We start from the raw sequence: 14982 nt of genomic DNA on the forward strand, positions 1-14982 counted from the left end.
CTGTTTGGAGTCTGTAGACTGGGCAATGTTCATGGACTCGGGAATGGACCTGAATGAATTTGCCACAGTCATTACAGACTTCATAAGGAAATGCGTGGAGGACTGTGTTCCAACAAAAACCTTCCGAGTGTTTCCTAACCAGAAGCCTTGGATGAACCATGAGATCCGCATTCTGCTTAAGACCAGATCCCGGGCATTCAGGTCTGGTGACGCAGAGGTCTATAAGAAGTCCAGATACGACCTTGACAAGGCTATCAGAAAGGCCAAAAGGGACTTCTGCTCTAAGCTGGAGGATGAGGCGGATGTTCGGCAACTGTGGCAGGGCTTGAATGCAGCTCAAACGACAACAAAGCATCACTCCCTGACGAGCTCAATGCTGCGATAGGGAGAACACTGATGTGCCTTCCCAAGCCCTCATTCACCCTGATGGTATCACAGTTACAGAGGCCGACGTCATAAGATCCTTCGGGGGGTTGAACCCCCGGAAAGCGCCGGGACCTGTGCAGACCAACTGGCTGGAATTTTTACGGACATTTTCAACCTCTCACTTCTGAGGTCTGAGGTTCCCACCTGCGTTAGGATCTTTTGCATCAATAATACTGTTGGCCAAGAAGAGTAAGGTGACGTGCCTCAATGACTATCGACCAGTGGCACTAACGTCTGTGGTGATGAAGTGCTTTGAGAGGTTGGTAATGGTGCATATCAACTCCTACCTCGACAAGAACCTCGACCCACTACAGTTCGCTTACTGCCACACCAGGTCACCGGAGGATGCAATCTCACTGGCTCGCCACTCCGCATTGGACCACTTGGACAATAAAAACACTTACGTCAGGCTGTTGTTTATAGACTACAGCTCAACGTTTAATACCATCATCCCCTCCAAGCTGGTTACCCTCTGGGGGATTTCCGGGACCTCTGGGCACCACAGGGTGTTGAATGCATCCTCAATATGGATTGTAACACAGTTGTATACCAGGGCTCTCACAACTTTTTTTCCCTGTTGCCAGCCGGGCAACCTAGGCAGCTTTTTAGGTTGCCAAATGACGTTTAGGTGGTCAATTAAGACGGCTTGCATGATGCGTGCAATAATGTGCTCGGACGAAGTGCGTAGTTACCAGTCGGAATTATGGTCAATGAAGCATTCACATATTATTTCTGCTTCAAATAAAGTCACAAACTAAACATATTCACCAATCAAGACATGATATGTACCACAATGACATGCAGCAAAATTATAATACCTTATCTCAACTTTTTTTACACATTGCAATTAATGCAATTTCTATTATTTCTTTCCACTTCCAAACAAAAACGTGGTTGGATTATTTAGCGTATGATGAACCTGTGTCAACAAATCCTGGACCATGGTAACATATATGCTTAACCATGCACACCACAGATTGTTACAAGCATGTTTTCTGTGAAGGACTGAAAATTATCATGACATGGCCATAGCATGGGTCGTTATTGCTGTTGGTACAGAAACACTCTCGCTTCCCACATAATTTATCCAAAGCAAAATATACAGGTTGCAAGGAAATTTCTAAAGGCATTTTATGATAATAGCTGTTAATACCGACTATACCCATCTGACTGGTTAAACATTACACTAACTGACAAGAGATGGCCAAAGGACATAACTGCAGCAAATGTTCTTTTGGTAATATGTTTAAAGGTGTCAAAATGCCACATTACCGGACATTCAGATTAGATGTATGTGTTTTGAACAGCAATGAAGATACCCAGTTTGTACGCACCAGATTTAAAAAAATTATTGATAAACGCTTTTTCCATCATACCCACTTCAGAATTAACATTAAAATTTCAACTGAAATATCTCCTGACCAAATTTGTGATGTATATGACTGACTGTAGAAGTAAAACCTGGATAAATCCAACGTATAGTTGTGAATGTTGCTCATTAAATAACTACAGTACTGATACTCCATATTAAGAGCATTGATTTGCCTTTAAATTGAATTCTGTAATAACGTGTCGACGGTAGCAGTGACAATCGAACACTGCGGTTTTAATGTTTCACGTGTTCACAACTTAATTAATCCATCTTTATCTTTATGAATTAATACAAATAACATTGGGAATTAATACACATTTGATTGCATTCCGTTATCAAACATAGTTAATGTTCGCTCTGAAGACATTTCCAGCACAATAGGGTCGGGGGGGGGGGGGGGCGGGTTGAATCAGCGTGGAATGGATAGATGGCTGGGGTGGGGGGGGGGGGGTTGAGAAGCCAATCGGTGCAGAATGGATGGATTGAGGCAGGGGAATTAGTGTGTGTTGGTTGGAGTAGGTAAAATTGTGAGGGGAGAGCACGGAGGATGCTAGTGGGGTTGAATGGGGGGATCAGTATGGGATAGACGGGGGGATCTGTGCAGGATGGATGGGGGGGATCAGCGCAGGATGAATGGGGGGTTCAGTACAGGAAGAATGGGGGGGGGTCAGTACAGTGTGGATCGTAGGGTCTGTGCAGGATGAATGGGCGGATCCCTACAGGATGGATGGGGGATCACTACAGGATGGATGGGGGATCGGTGCAGGATGAATGGGGGATCAGTACACGATGAATGAGGGGATCAGTACAGGATGAATGGCTGGCTCAGTAAAAGATGAATGGGGGATCAGTACAGGATGAATGAGGGGATCAGTACAGGATGAATGGGTGGCTCAGTAAAAGATGAATGGGAGGTTCACTACAGGATGGATGGGGGGGATCGGTGCAGAATAAATGGAGGGAGGGGTCAGTACAGGATGGATCGGGAGATCAGTGCAGGATGAATGAAAGGATCAGTAAAAGATGAATGGGGGGATCAGTAAAAGATGAATGGGAAGATCACCACAGGATGGTTGGGGGGATCGGTGCAGGATAAACGGAGGGGGGTCAGTACAGGATGGATGGGAGGATCAGTACAGGATGGATGGGGGGGTGCAGTGCAGGATGAATGGGAAGGGGGGTCAGACAAGGATGAATTGGGTGACCAGTGTAGGATGGATGGAGGGTAGCAGGAGAATCAATGCGAGGTGGATAGGATGTTCAGTGCAGGATGAATAGGGCTGGGGTTAGATGGGGAGGGGAGCACAGGGGATGTCAATGAGGACTGAATAGAGGTGGGAATGGGGATCAATGTGGGATTGAGAGGAGGGGTCCCAGGGTAAGGGGGGTGGAGGGGGGCATACGAGAGGGAGAGGGGGGGGGGGAGGCACAGAGGAGGTGGGGAGGAAGGAAGGTCAGCGTTCCTTGGACAACACCGGCATCATCGCCCCGCTGCCTTGGCCGTCCCTATCCACCGCCAAGTGCCGCCACCAAAGGGGGAGGCAGTTGGGATCTCCTCGCCACCGCCTCCCCTCCTCCGCCAGCCAACAGGAAGGTGCGGGGCCGAGCGGTGCAGGTGCTTCAGATGGCGTAAGGGGTCCTCCCACTCCCTCCTCCTGGCCTCGGCGTGCGGGAGGGTTTGTTTTGAAAGCGGTTATCGCTGTTCGCGGAGTGGCAAGCAAAGATCCTATAGCGAGCTCGGGACCTTGGGTGGCAAGCAGAGGCCACTATCAGTGCGGGTGGAGGTGGAGCCGCTGCCGCTGTGCGGGGCCCTTCATTCGCTCTGACCCTCCGTCACCCTGCACCTAGTATCTTTGCCCCGCACTATAGCCGACGCGGACACGAAATGTCACGTTCCTTTTCTCCAGAGATGTTGCCTGACCCGCTGAGTTACTCCAGTTTTTTGTGTCTATCTTCGGTATAAACCAGTATCTGCAGTGCCAAGCCGGGCAAAATGACTCGGCATTTAGGTTGCCCGGCGGCATTTTAGGTGCCCATTGGCACCCGGGCAACTGCTAATTTCGAGCCCTGTATACTAGTTTATTTAGGATATTTGTTTTGTATTATGGTGGTGGGTTCTGGTTTGTTTTATTGTATTGTAAATAGTATTTTTAATAATTGAATACATTTTTTGATTACATTTTTTTTTAAAAGCTGGTAACCAAGCTCACAAAACTGGGTTTCTGCGCATCCCTCTGCAATTGGTTCCTCGACATCCTCGTCCACAGACTGTTCGAATTGGCAGAAATACTTAATCCTCAGTAACAATCAGTAAGGGAGCACCTCTAGGCTGCGTGCTCAGCCCCCTGCTTTACTCACTCTATACTCATGACTGTGTAGCCGAACATAGTGCGAACTCCATCGTTAAGTTCGCCGACGACACCACAGTCATTGGACGAATCACAGAAGGTGATGAGTTATAGAGTATAGAAGTGAGATCGACCGATTAACCAAATGGTACCAGCACAACAACCTGACTCAACATCAGTAAAATCAAGGAACTGATTGTGGACTTTGGCAGGGGAAGGATGAGGACCCACAATCCTGTTTATATCAATGGGACGGTGGTGGAGAGGGTCAAAAACGTCAAATTCCTGGGCATGCATATTTCGAAGATCTTTTCTGGACCCAGCACACTGATGCAATTATAAAGAATTACGGAGATTCGGTATGTCCAAGAGGATTCTCTTGAACTTCTACAGGTGCACAGTAGAGAGTATACTGACTGGTGGCATCGTGGCTTGGTTCGGCAACTTGAATGTCCAGGAGCGTAAAAGACTGCAAAAAGTTGTGACCACTGCCAATCCATCACCGGCTCTGACCTCCCCAGCATCGAAGGGATCTATCGAAGTCACTGCCTCAAAAAGACAGCCAACATCATCAAAGACCCACGCCATCCTGGCACACACTCATTTCACCATTGCCATCAGAAGAAGGTGCAGGAGCCTGAAAACTGTAACGTCCAGGTTCAGGAACAACTTCTTCCCTACAGCCATCAGGCTATTGAGCATGACAACAAATAAGCTCTGAACTACGACAGACTATTATTATTATTGCACCATACTTGTTTATTTATTCAGTATGTGTGTATGTTACATATACACACTGAACTTTTTTTCTCCCGTTATGTACTATGTTTACATATTCTGTTGTGCTGTAGCAAGTAAGAATTTCATTGTCCTATCTAGGACATATCTATATTACTAAAAGTAAGATCTTGACCACTTCCTTTTTTTCTGTTTCATGATTTTAGAAAAAACTTACGGCTGTGATTTTGGGCCAGCTTACTCAGTCCCCCTCCACTGCGCTGGACAAGACGATTTTTCCCATCGATGAAACATAAAAGAGTTATTAATGTTTTAAAACTGTTGACATTTTCTCTGCTGCCCCTGCTGGTGGGAGGGGGGAGGGACTATAAAACCCGGAAGTGTTGTGTCTCAGTCAGTCTCTGCAAGATGGGGAATGTGAGAGGGTCATGTCTCTCAGCCTGAGCTGTGAGTAACACTGAACACGTCTACTAAACTGTGAGTGTGGTTTTACTGACCTTGAGTGCCCTTAATGTGGTTTGAAAATGAAAATGTGGTTGGTTTGAAGTAAAAGCACTGCAAATGGTTGGTGGGGGGTTTGGGTTGAAGTAAAAGCACTGCAAATAGTTGGTGGGGGTTTGGGTTGAAGTAAATGCACTGCAAATGGTTAGTTGGGTTTTAGGTTGAAGTAAAAAGCACTGCAAATGGTTGGTTTGGAGTTTTGGGTTGTAAAAAGCATTGCAAATGGTTGGTTGTCTAAACTTGACAACTTCCTGTTTGCACTGTATATTGATTTTAGATAAAATGCTACCACGTAGGGCTGTGATTTTTGGCCATCCTACTCAGTCCCCAACCGCTCATCAGGTGCAGAGGATTCTTCCCATCAATGAAAAATAAAAGTGTTATTAGTGTTTCAAAAATGTTGAGAATCTCTCTCCTGTCAATCACGCCATGAAGGCCACATCTTTTCCGGTGGGAGGGGGGGAGGGACTATAAAACCCGGAAGTGTTGTGTCTCAGTCAGTCTCTGCAAGATGGGGAATGTGAGAGGGTCATGTCTCTCAGTCTGAGCTGTGAGTAACACTGAACACATGTCTACTGAACTGTGAGGGGTGTTTTGTGTGGTTTTATGGTGGTTTCACCCTGCTTGAAATGGTATGAAACTGCATTTGAATGTGGTGGCCTTGCACCCTGCATGAAATGGTATGAAACTGTATTTGAATGTGGTGGCCTTGCACCCAGCATGAAATGGTATGAAACTGCATTTAAATTTGGTGGTCTTGCACCCTGCTTGAAGTGGTAAGAAACTGCACTTGAATTTTGGTGACCTTGCACCCTGCTTGAAGTGGTAAGAAACTGCACTTGAATTTTGGTGACCTTGCACCCTGCTTGAAGTGGTAAGAAACTGCACTTGAATTTTGGTGACCTTGCGCCCTGCTTGAAATGGAATTTCAAGGAATAGCCGTGGGTTAACTGCCAGCCCACCAGCCGTGAGTGAGCTGCCAGCACATCAGGCTTGAGGGACTGTGCTGCCACCCCAAGAATCCATTTGACCCACAATGTCCATACTAGCCCTCTGGAGACCAGTCCCTTCAGCCCACAACACCCATACCAGTGCTCCAGAAATCCCCCCCCCCCTTCCACTGGCCACCAATATAGGAATTGGTAGAGAGGTAGAATATTGCGTTGGGGGACCAGCCCTACCGTGTGTGGGTGTGGCTCAGTCTCAGACCCACTAGCGGGTCCCACTTAGTCTAGAACAATAAAACTCTCTTGACTTGACTTTTGAGATTCTTTTCAGTAAAGTCTATCTAAATTTAACTATGATACAAGCAATTGGCTGCAGCGCAAGGTATATTGTATGACGACAATATGTTTTACGGCTGAGTATTTTGCTATCCACGGATTTTTGATGATTCCCACATTCATAATCTTAGTTAAGTTTAGTGATACAGTGAGGAAACAAGTCCTTTGGCCCACCGAGTCCACACCGACCAGCGATCCCCGCACACTAACAACATCCTACACTAGGCACAATTTACATTTACACCAAGCCAATTAACCTACAAACCTACCAACTCTTTGGAATGAGGATGGAAACTGAAGATCTCTTAGAAAATCCACGCAGGGCACGCGGAGAACGTACAAACTCCGTACAGACAAGCACCCGTAGTTAAGATCAAATCCAGGTCTCTGGCGCTGGAAGGCAGTAGCTATACCGATACGCCACCGTGCCGCCCAAATTACTAGCCAGTTAATAAAATGTATAGTCTGAATGGATTGTGAACGAGTGAAGATTGTTCAGTCTGAAGAAGGGTGTCGGCCTGAAACGTTGCCTATTTCCTTCGTTCCATAGATGCTACTGCACCCGCTGAGTTTCTCCAGCATTTTTGTGTACCTTTGTTCTTTATCTTGTTCTTCTTTATCAACGATGATACTTACTGTTCAGAATTGTACTCTTTATTTGATGATCTGGGATGCCAATTTTTCGGCTCTAGCCCATGAAACAATTTTATCTATCAGTCTAATTTATCCTTCTACTTACTATTTACTTCAGGTTCTGCTCTAGCACTGGTAGACCAGCTTTTTGTCATAATTACACTAAATCTAACTTTCCTATTCTCGAAACAAACTTGGAACTCCAAAGAAAATTGATATTCTTCAATGTGCAGGAAGGAACTGCAGATGCTGGATTAAACCAAAGATAGACACAAAAAGCTGGAGGAACTCAGCGAGTCAGACAGCATCTCTGGAGAAAAGGAATAGGTGACATTTCAGGTCAAAACTAGTCTGAAGAGGGGTCGAGACCTGAAAAGCCACCTATTCGTTTTCTCCAGAGATGCTGTTTGACCCGGTGAGTTACTCCAGCTTGTTGTGCCTATCTTTGAAATTCTTCAATGTTCCTCTACCAGAATAAGGAGCAAGAAATTGTAAATTTAGCATCCTTTTATTATGTATTTATTTATTCTATTTTATTATAAAATCAAGCTCTGTTACTTGTTCAAACTTCAAACATCTGAGGTTTTTTTTCTTGTTGGCAATGAAAGAGTAATGCAAGAGAATATTGAAGCAGAAAAGTTCCAGGTGGGAGTGAGGTTTATCCAGTGTATTGCAAACCTTCATTTTATTTTTTAATGCACACACTTTTATTTCAACCTTTAGAGCCAGAAGGGAAATATTTACATACAAAGTTGTACATGTAGTTCATCGTAGGACCCCTCGGTCATGACTGACTTTGGGTGATGGATCCTAGTTGCTGGCTGCTTGCTCCAAACCTCGGCTAGAGCAGCGTCGCTTACAATGATGTGTGGGCGAGCCTGGGCGATGTCATATGGAGGACAGGCAGCACATCCCACCTCTCCACGTCGCTGATCGATCCAAAGGAACAGCAGGACCGTTACAGTTTGAACTACAGAGATGTAGTGGCAAATTATACTGCCATCAGGACAAGCTTTGTATTTGCCTTATGTGACATTTGACATTTGAACTGCAGGTATCTCCTCATACACAGTAGTTAAGATCAAAGCAGACAGATAATACTATCTTTACAATTTATTGTTTGATACGAGATTGAAGCCCTCGCCCATGAGCAATTTTAAAACACTCACCCATTTATTATTTGTTTATTATTGTTCATAAACATATGAATGGCAAGTACTTATGAATAAGTACATGCATTTTTTGAATTATTTATATTCACTTGTGTATGGTTGCTGATAATATCCAAACTTTTATTTTCCTCAGTCTAGCTTTTATTTTTTATTTTGGTCTCCATATGAACTCATGCCGAATTTTATAAAAGGATAAAAGAAAGCTTTGTTTGCGTTAGTACAATAATTTTTAGTATATAATTACAATAGTTCTGTGATCTTTTGGCTATGAATGTAGTTGGTAGAATATAACATAGCAAAATGAGGCAACATTGGTTGAATTTTCCAATTGTGTACCCTACTGTGATTTTGGCATTTGGCCTTGTGTTATATGACAAATAATTAACTATGTGAAATGATTATTTGACAGTTTGTTGCAGCGTGTCCACTTTGCTGGAAGCTTTACCTAAATTTTTCAATTGAACAATAAAATGCTCAGTCTAGAGCACAGACATTCATGCAGCATTAAAAGTAACTCTGCCAATTTCTTTTTTGTTGCTAGCTGTAACTTTAATTTCTACTTGGCATTGTAGAGTAGCCTTTTTGGGATCAGTATATTACAATGTGGTGCTGGTGTTCTCCAGCTTTATGTAGATTCGATCAAATGTGTACAATTAAATCTAAAGGCACTGCAAGCAATCTCAGGTCATCGAGATCATTCAAGATAAAATTCCTTGGCTTTGAACTAAACGTTTTGCTTAAGTTAGTGTTTAAAACGATATTGTACTTGGGAATCCAATTAATGCTTTGCTAATGCTAAAGATTCTGGAGAAAAAAAAGGTAGAAATTGGTTGGCAGAATAAATGGCATTCTCCTTTGTCTTCTGTAATTCCCACAAAGAAGCTGGCGGAGTGGTAATAAATTAAAGCATTTATAAAGGTCAGCAAATGACAAATTCATTGGACTCTTGTTATCTAACAATGAAGAGTTATGGTATTGCTTTTACTTTTGTGCCTTGGGAAAGTTGATCTAAACTTGTAAATTAAGTTTCAAAAACATGTTTTTCCTTTATAGCGTTACTGTGTATATTTTTAATGTTACTGTTACACTAATGATATTGCAGGATGCCAAAATTACTGTACATGGCAAGTCATGTTTCACACTCCTTTTGCCTATTCGACTCAACTAAATCCCATTCCGAGATTAACCACGTTTGTACAGAAGGCAATGGTTTTTAATCATATAAATGAGTAATATTTAATTCCTTAATACTGCTTTCTTTTGCAATGTGCTTACTAGTTTTAATTTGTTTTCTTTCAGCCAGTAAAAGCATATGAAATAAAAAACATCCCACAAGATAAATCATCTGTGTTTGAAATATCAAAAAATGATGAAGAGGCAAGCACATTGAAAGAAGCTTTATCATCACAAAATTCACGTTTGGTTGAACAAATTCTGAACTCGGGTAAGGAAAATGCCATGTAATAAGGATTTATTTATTTCATTTTCCATGCAATTTACTGCTTGGGGCTGGGCTGCTGCTTGGGGCTGGGCTGCTTGGGCGGGGCTTGGCTGCTTCGGGTCCCTCCGAAAATCCGATTGGATACCTCCGCTGGCCACCCTCAGCTCCAGTAAAGACGCGACGGCCCAAGAGGGGGCGGATCATCCCGGGGACTGACAGGGGAAGAGACTAATCCAGTCGGCGGCGCCGACTGGCAGAAGAAGTGTTCGATCTGCGCATGCGCGGTTTTTAAGATTTTTAAAACTCGCTGACTTTTACGAAACTCAACTGATCGAAACGAAACTTGGTGGACTCGCAGCACAGGAGAACGGTGAGTGAACTGGTGAATAATCGTAGCGCTATCGCAAACCGTTTTTGCGCATATAGAAAGACTGCCAAACCGGATGATAACAAGATCAGAGTTTTGGTTCTGTATAGATTAAATAATGGCAAGGAATAAATAATGTTTGGAATTTGTATCATGACTAAAATAACTGGTTGATATTTACTTGAAGACAACCATTACTGATCATTTGAAATTTAGATCAAGAAAAAGTTGATTTGAACAAAAATTACATATATGAACATAACTTAGGAGCAGAAAAATGCCATTCATTTGGGAGCCAGAAACGATACCTGCTGTGCCCACTAGTTGGAGCCAGTGAAACTGCGAAGACCTTATGCGTGAGAAGGAACTGCAGATGCTCATTTACAACAAAGATTGACACAAAATGCTGGAGTAACTCAGCGGGTCAGGCAGCATCTCTGGAGAGAAGGAATAGGTGCGACCTGAAAAGTCACCAATTCCTTTTCTGCCTGATGCTGCCTGACCCGCTGAGTATCTCCAGTATTATGTGTCTATTTTAGAAGATCTTAGTTATTCTTACCCTAAATCCAGTTTTCAGTCTATGCCATATAATACTCCCAAGTCTTTCTCAGGTTCACAATCACCATTAACAGTGTGGCTGACGTGCCAACCTGTGATATTTCCAGGTTTTCTTATGGCATAACATTTAAGTGGGAATGTAAGAGGGACAATGAAATAAAGTGTTTTAAGGGGATGTGAACAAGCTAAGTGAGTGGGTGACAAACAGTAGATAGAATACAACATGGAACAATGTGGTTTCCCCTTCAGAAGCCATTCATTAAGGGTCACCAACCTCCTTCGCAGGACCTTATCTACTCTGCTAGATACATCTTCGAAAGACCCCAGCATTAAATTCACACAATGGTTTTGCCAGTTCTACTGTTCTAGGGGACATTTACAAGATTTGGATTAGTTTAGTTTAATTAAATTTAAATACATCATAGAAAAATGTCCTTCGGCCCATCGAGTCCACACCAACCATCGATCACCCGATCATACTAGTTCGATGTTACCCCTGTTTATCATTCACTACCTACACAGGGTTAATAGTAAGATTAAACGAGAACTTACCAGTTTGAAGTTTGATCTGTATTTTATGAGGAGTTACGATGAGGGATTACGTGAAGACCCCGTCCAGCACGCATGCGCGACATACTTCAAAGCAGCGGTGTGGAATCACAGAAACAACACAATAATTGAAATAAACATAGTAAAGACAAGGAGAACTAAGTTACCAGTTGATCTCTATAATTGAGGGTGGGAGCGGAGGGCAAGTAATCCCTCATCGTAACTCCTCATAAAATACAGATCAAACTTCAAACTGGTAAGTTCTCGTTTAATCTTACTATTTTACTTCGGAGTCACGTGAGTGACTACGTGAAGATTTTAAAGCTCTGTGATTTCAAACCGTGTAACAGTTCATACTTCACTCGCTGCCGAAGTCATCCAAGGGAGGACGTATGTTATCGTAATCAACCATGAATCTGTTTATAAAACAATAATGGTATTTATTTGAAAACAATAAAACAGAAAAATAATGCTCCCGTGGGCTTAAATTATATGTTTGCAGAGTCCAAAATTCTTTCTGCAAATAAAACAAGTTCTGCTAACGGTTTGTCATAGAACGTTTGAAAGGTTCTCTCCATGGACCACCCCGCTGTTGCCAGGATGTGGTCTAATGGCACGTCCATTCTTTTAGCCGCCGACGTGGATGCTGCCCTGGTGGAGTGAGATGTGTAAATGTCAGTATCCACTCCAGCAGCTCCCAGTACCTGTTTGAGCCATCTAGAGATGGTTTGGCTCGACACCCGACCATGTGGTTTTTTTGTGGCTGACCCATAGAGCTTTTTCTCTCCCTCGGGAATCTTTAGTTGTGTTGATGTATAACAGCAAATGAGTCATGACACATAAACGGGGGTCAGGTGGGTACGCCCGGAATTCCATAATAAGACCTGAAGTTCCTGGTCTGCTCTGTTTTACCAGCTCCAGAATGGTGAATGTTATTTGGTCTGGTGTTATGACCATGTTGTTCAGTCTGAGTAAGTGAAGGGACTGGACCCTTTGTGCTGAGACTAACGCCATCAGCATGACCGTTTTCAGGGTTAGCTGTTCCAGAGTGAGGGATCTGGCTGGTGACCATACCCTTAGGTATGTCAGGACAACACTGACATCCCAGATCTTGGAATACCTAGGTCTTGGGGGGTTTGAATTGAAGATCCCTCTCATTAATTTGATCACCAGCGGATGAGACCCTATGGCCTGTTGTCCTGGTGCCTGTCTTAGGTAGGCTGACAGTGCACTTCTAGCACAATTGATAGCGCTATAGCTCAGACCTTCATCATGGTGAAGGCTGGCCAGGAACTCCAGTACATTTGTTATGGTGGTTGATGAGTAGGTTGTCCCTGTTCTCGAGCAGTATGTTTCCCATTTTCTTATGCTCGAGAGGTATTGTTTCTTGGTGGAAAGTCGGTGAGACGCTGTCATCGTGTCGATGGTCCTATTTGACAGTCCCAGGTCCAGCAAAGGTCTTTTCCGAATCTGCAACCCAGTAGGTTTATTCTGTCATGGCATGGGTGACTTTCGCCTGACACCGGGTGAATCAGTAGATCTGGTCTGCTGGGAATGGCCATGGGTGGTTCAATGACCCTGTCAAGGACCACTGGGAACCAGTGGGCCAGTCGGGTACTACCAAAATGCCTGAAGCAGAGTCCATCTGTATTTTGCGTAGTACCCGACTGATGAGGCAGAAGGGGGGAAAGGCATAGAAAAAATAGTTCCCCCAGTCCAGCGCGAATGCATCCATCGCCGCTGCCTCAGAGTTCCCAAGCGACATACATCGGTACCTGGTGATTCAGTCAGGTTGCAAAGAGATTGATATCTGGTGTGCCATATTGCTTTGTAATTTCAGCAAATACTTTGGGGTTTAACATCCATTCGGTGTTATCATTAAACTTGCGTGACCTGGTGTCTGCCACTGTATTTAGCTTACCTGGTAGGTAAGTTGCTGATAGCCGAATATGTTTATCGACACACCATTGCCAGATTGTGTTGACCAAATTGTCACATGATATCGATTTTATCCCGCCCATATGGTTAATATAGGCCACCACTGTGGTATTATCAATCTGCAAACGAACATGCAAATGGTGCATATTTGTACAATATGCTTTTAAACCATAGAACGCACCCAACATTTCCAAATAGTTTATGCCCAGTGTCTGTAGTAGTGATGATTCTAGATTAGTCCATCTACCACCTGTGTTGGATATGGTATTAGTTGCTCCCCAGCCTTGAGCACTAGCATCTGTTTGTATAGTTAACATTGGGTTATTGATGATGATAGGACTGGAACTATGCCAAATGTTCTCTATCCACCATTGTAACTCTGATATTGCTTCAATGGGTAATTTCATGGTTCGGTCAAAATGACCTGCAAGTCGTTTTAACGCTTGCATCTTTGCTCTTTGTAAGTTTTGATAGTGCAAAGGTCCAAACTGGGTAGCTGGAAATGCTGCTACTAATTTCCCAATTACTCTTGCCACTTGACGGATGGCTGGTCGATTGTTAACCATTAATTTGTTACACGTTTGTGCCAATTCTGCTGATTTCTCTTTTGGTAACGTTACAGACATGTGGACTGAGTTAATTGTGAATCCCAGATAGTCCATAGTTGTGTATGGCGTCAACTTAGATTTATCTGGATGTATGACAAAACCCAAGGTTTCAAATAAATGTCTAGTAGCTAATACAGCTGAATTAGCTAATTCCATGGTTTTGCCTATTATCAAAATATCATCAAGATATGCCATGACAATATATTTTTGTTTTCTTAATATTGCCAAGGCTGGTTTTAATATCTTGGTAAACAGTCTTGGGGCTGATGTTAGTGCATTAGGCAACGATTTGAACTGCCATAGGTGCCCCATCCAGGTAAATTTTAGGTATCTACGATGATCCTTATGAATAGGTACTGAATAGTAGGCATCTTTTAAATCGATGCTTGCCATAAAGTATCCTTTGGAAATCCGTTGTTTGGCAGTCACAAATGTTTCCATTTTAAAGTGTATATACTTAACGAAAGTATTCAATGTTGTTAAGTCAATGATGATGCGACATCCACCATCTTTTTTGGTTTTGGTAAATATATTTGAAACAAATTCCAAAGGTTCTTGTTCAGATTTCTCAATGATACCCTTTGTAAGTAACTTCACCAGTTCTGCTTGTCCCTCCAGTTTTTCTTTTAGTGAGAGGGTAAAACCCCTTTGGGGTGCATGCTGAACTGGTGGCATGTTTTCTTGAATAAATTCAATTTTGTATCCTCGAATACTGTTAAGTATATAACTATCAAGTGTGATAGTCCTCCATGCTTCCATGAACAGGTGTAGTCTCCCCCCTATTAGCACAATTCCCCCACCTTTTATGTACTGGTAGGAACCAGACCCACTTACCTCCATTGTTATTGGTGTATTCATTTCTTCTGTTTCTGGTTCCTTGTCTGTCGGGGTGGTGCTGTGTGGGGTGGCGCATTTTCCATGGGGCCCGCTCTGGGCCCTGGCCTAAAAAAGGCTTCCGGGTATGGTGTGCGGGCCCCGAGCTTTCACCAGTCCCATGAAATTGACGTCGACTGGTGGATGCGATGGGGTACTGCCGTCTGGGTTGAGT

At 43.4% G+C, this 14982-nt stretch overlaps 1 protein-coding gene across 1 annotated transcript in view; it reads left to right on the forward strand.

Moving 5' to 3' along the window:
- The window catches only part of asz1 (ankyrin repeat, SAM and basic leucine zipper domain containing 1), an 89467-nt gene that overhangs the window by 14324 nt on the left and 60161 nt on the right, over positions 1-14982 (forward strand). The window contains exon 2 of the mRNA XM_033038310.1: positions 9773-9917. Coding sequence (XP_032894201.1) covers positions 9773-9917 — 145 coding nt within the window. The remainder of the gene's footprint in view (positions 1-9772; positions 9918-14982) is intronic.

The sequence above is a fragment of the Amblyraja radiata genome, chromosome 19 (assembly GCF_010909765.2).
Source record: "Amblyraja radiata isolate CabotCenter1 chromosome 19, sAmbRad1.1.pri, whole genome shotgun sequence".
Classification (NCBI taxonomy): Eukaryota; Metazoa; Chordata; class Chondrichthyes; order Rajiformes; family Rajidae; genus Amblyraja; species Amblyraja radiata.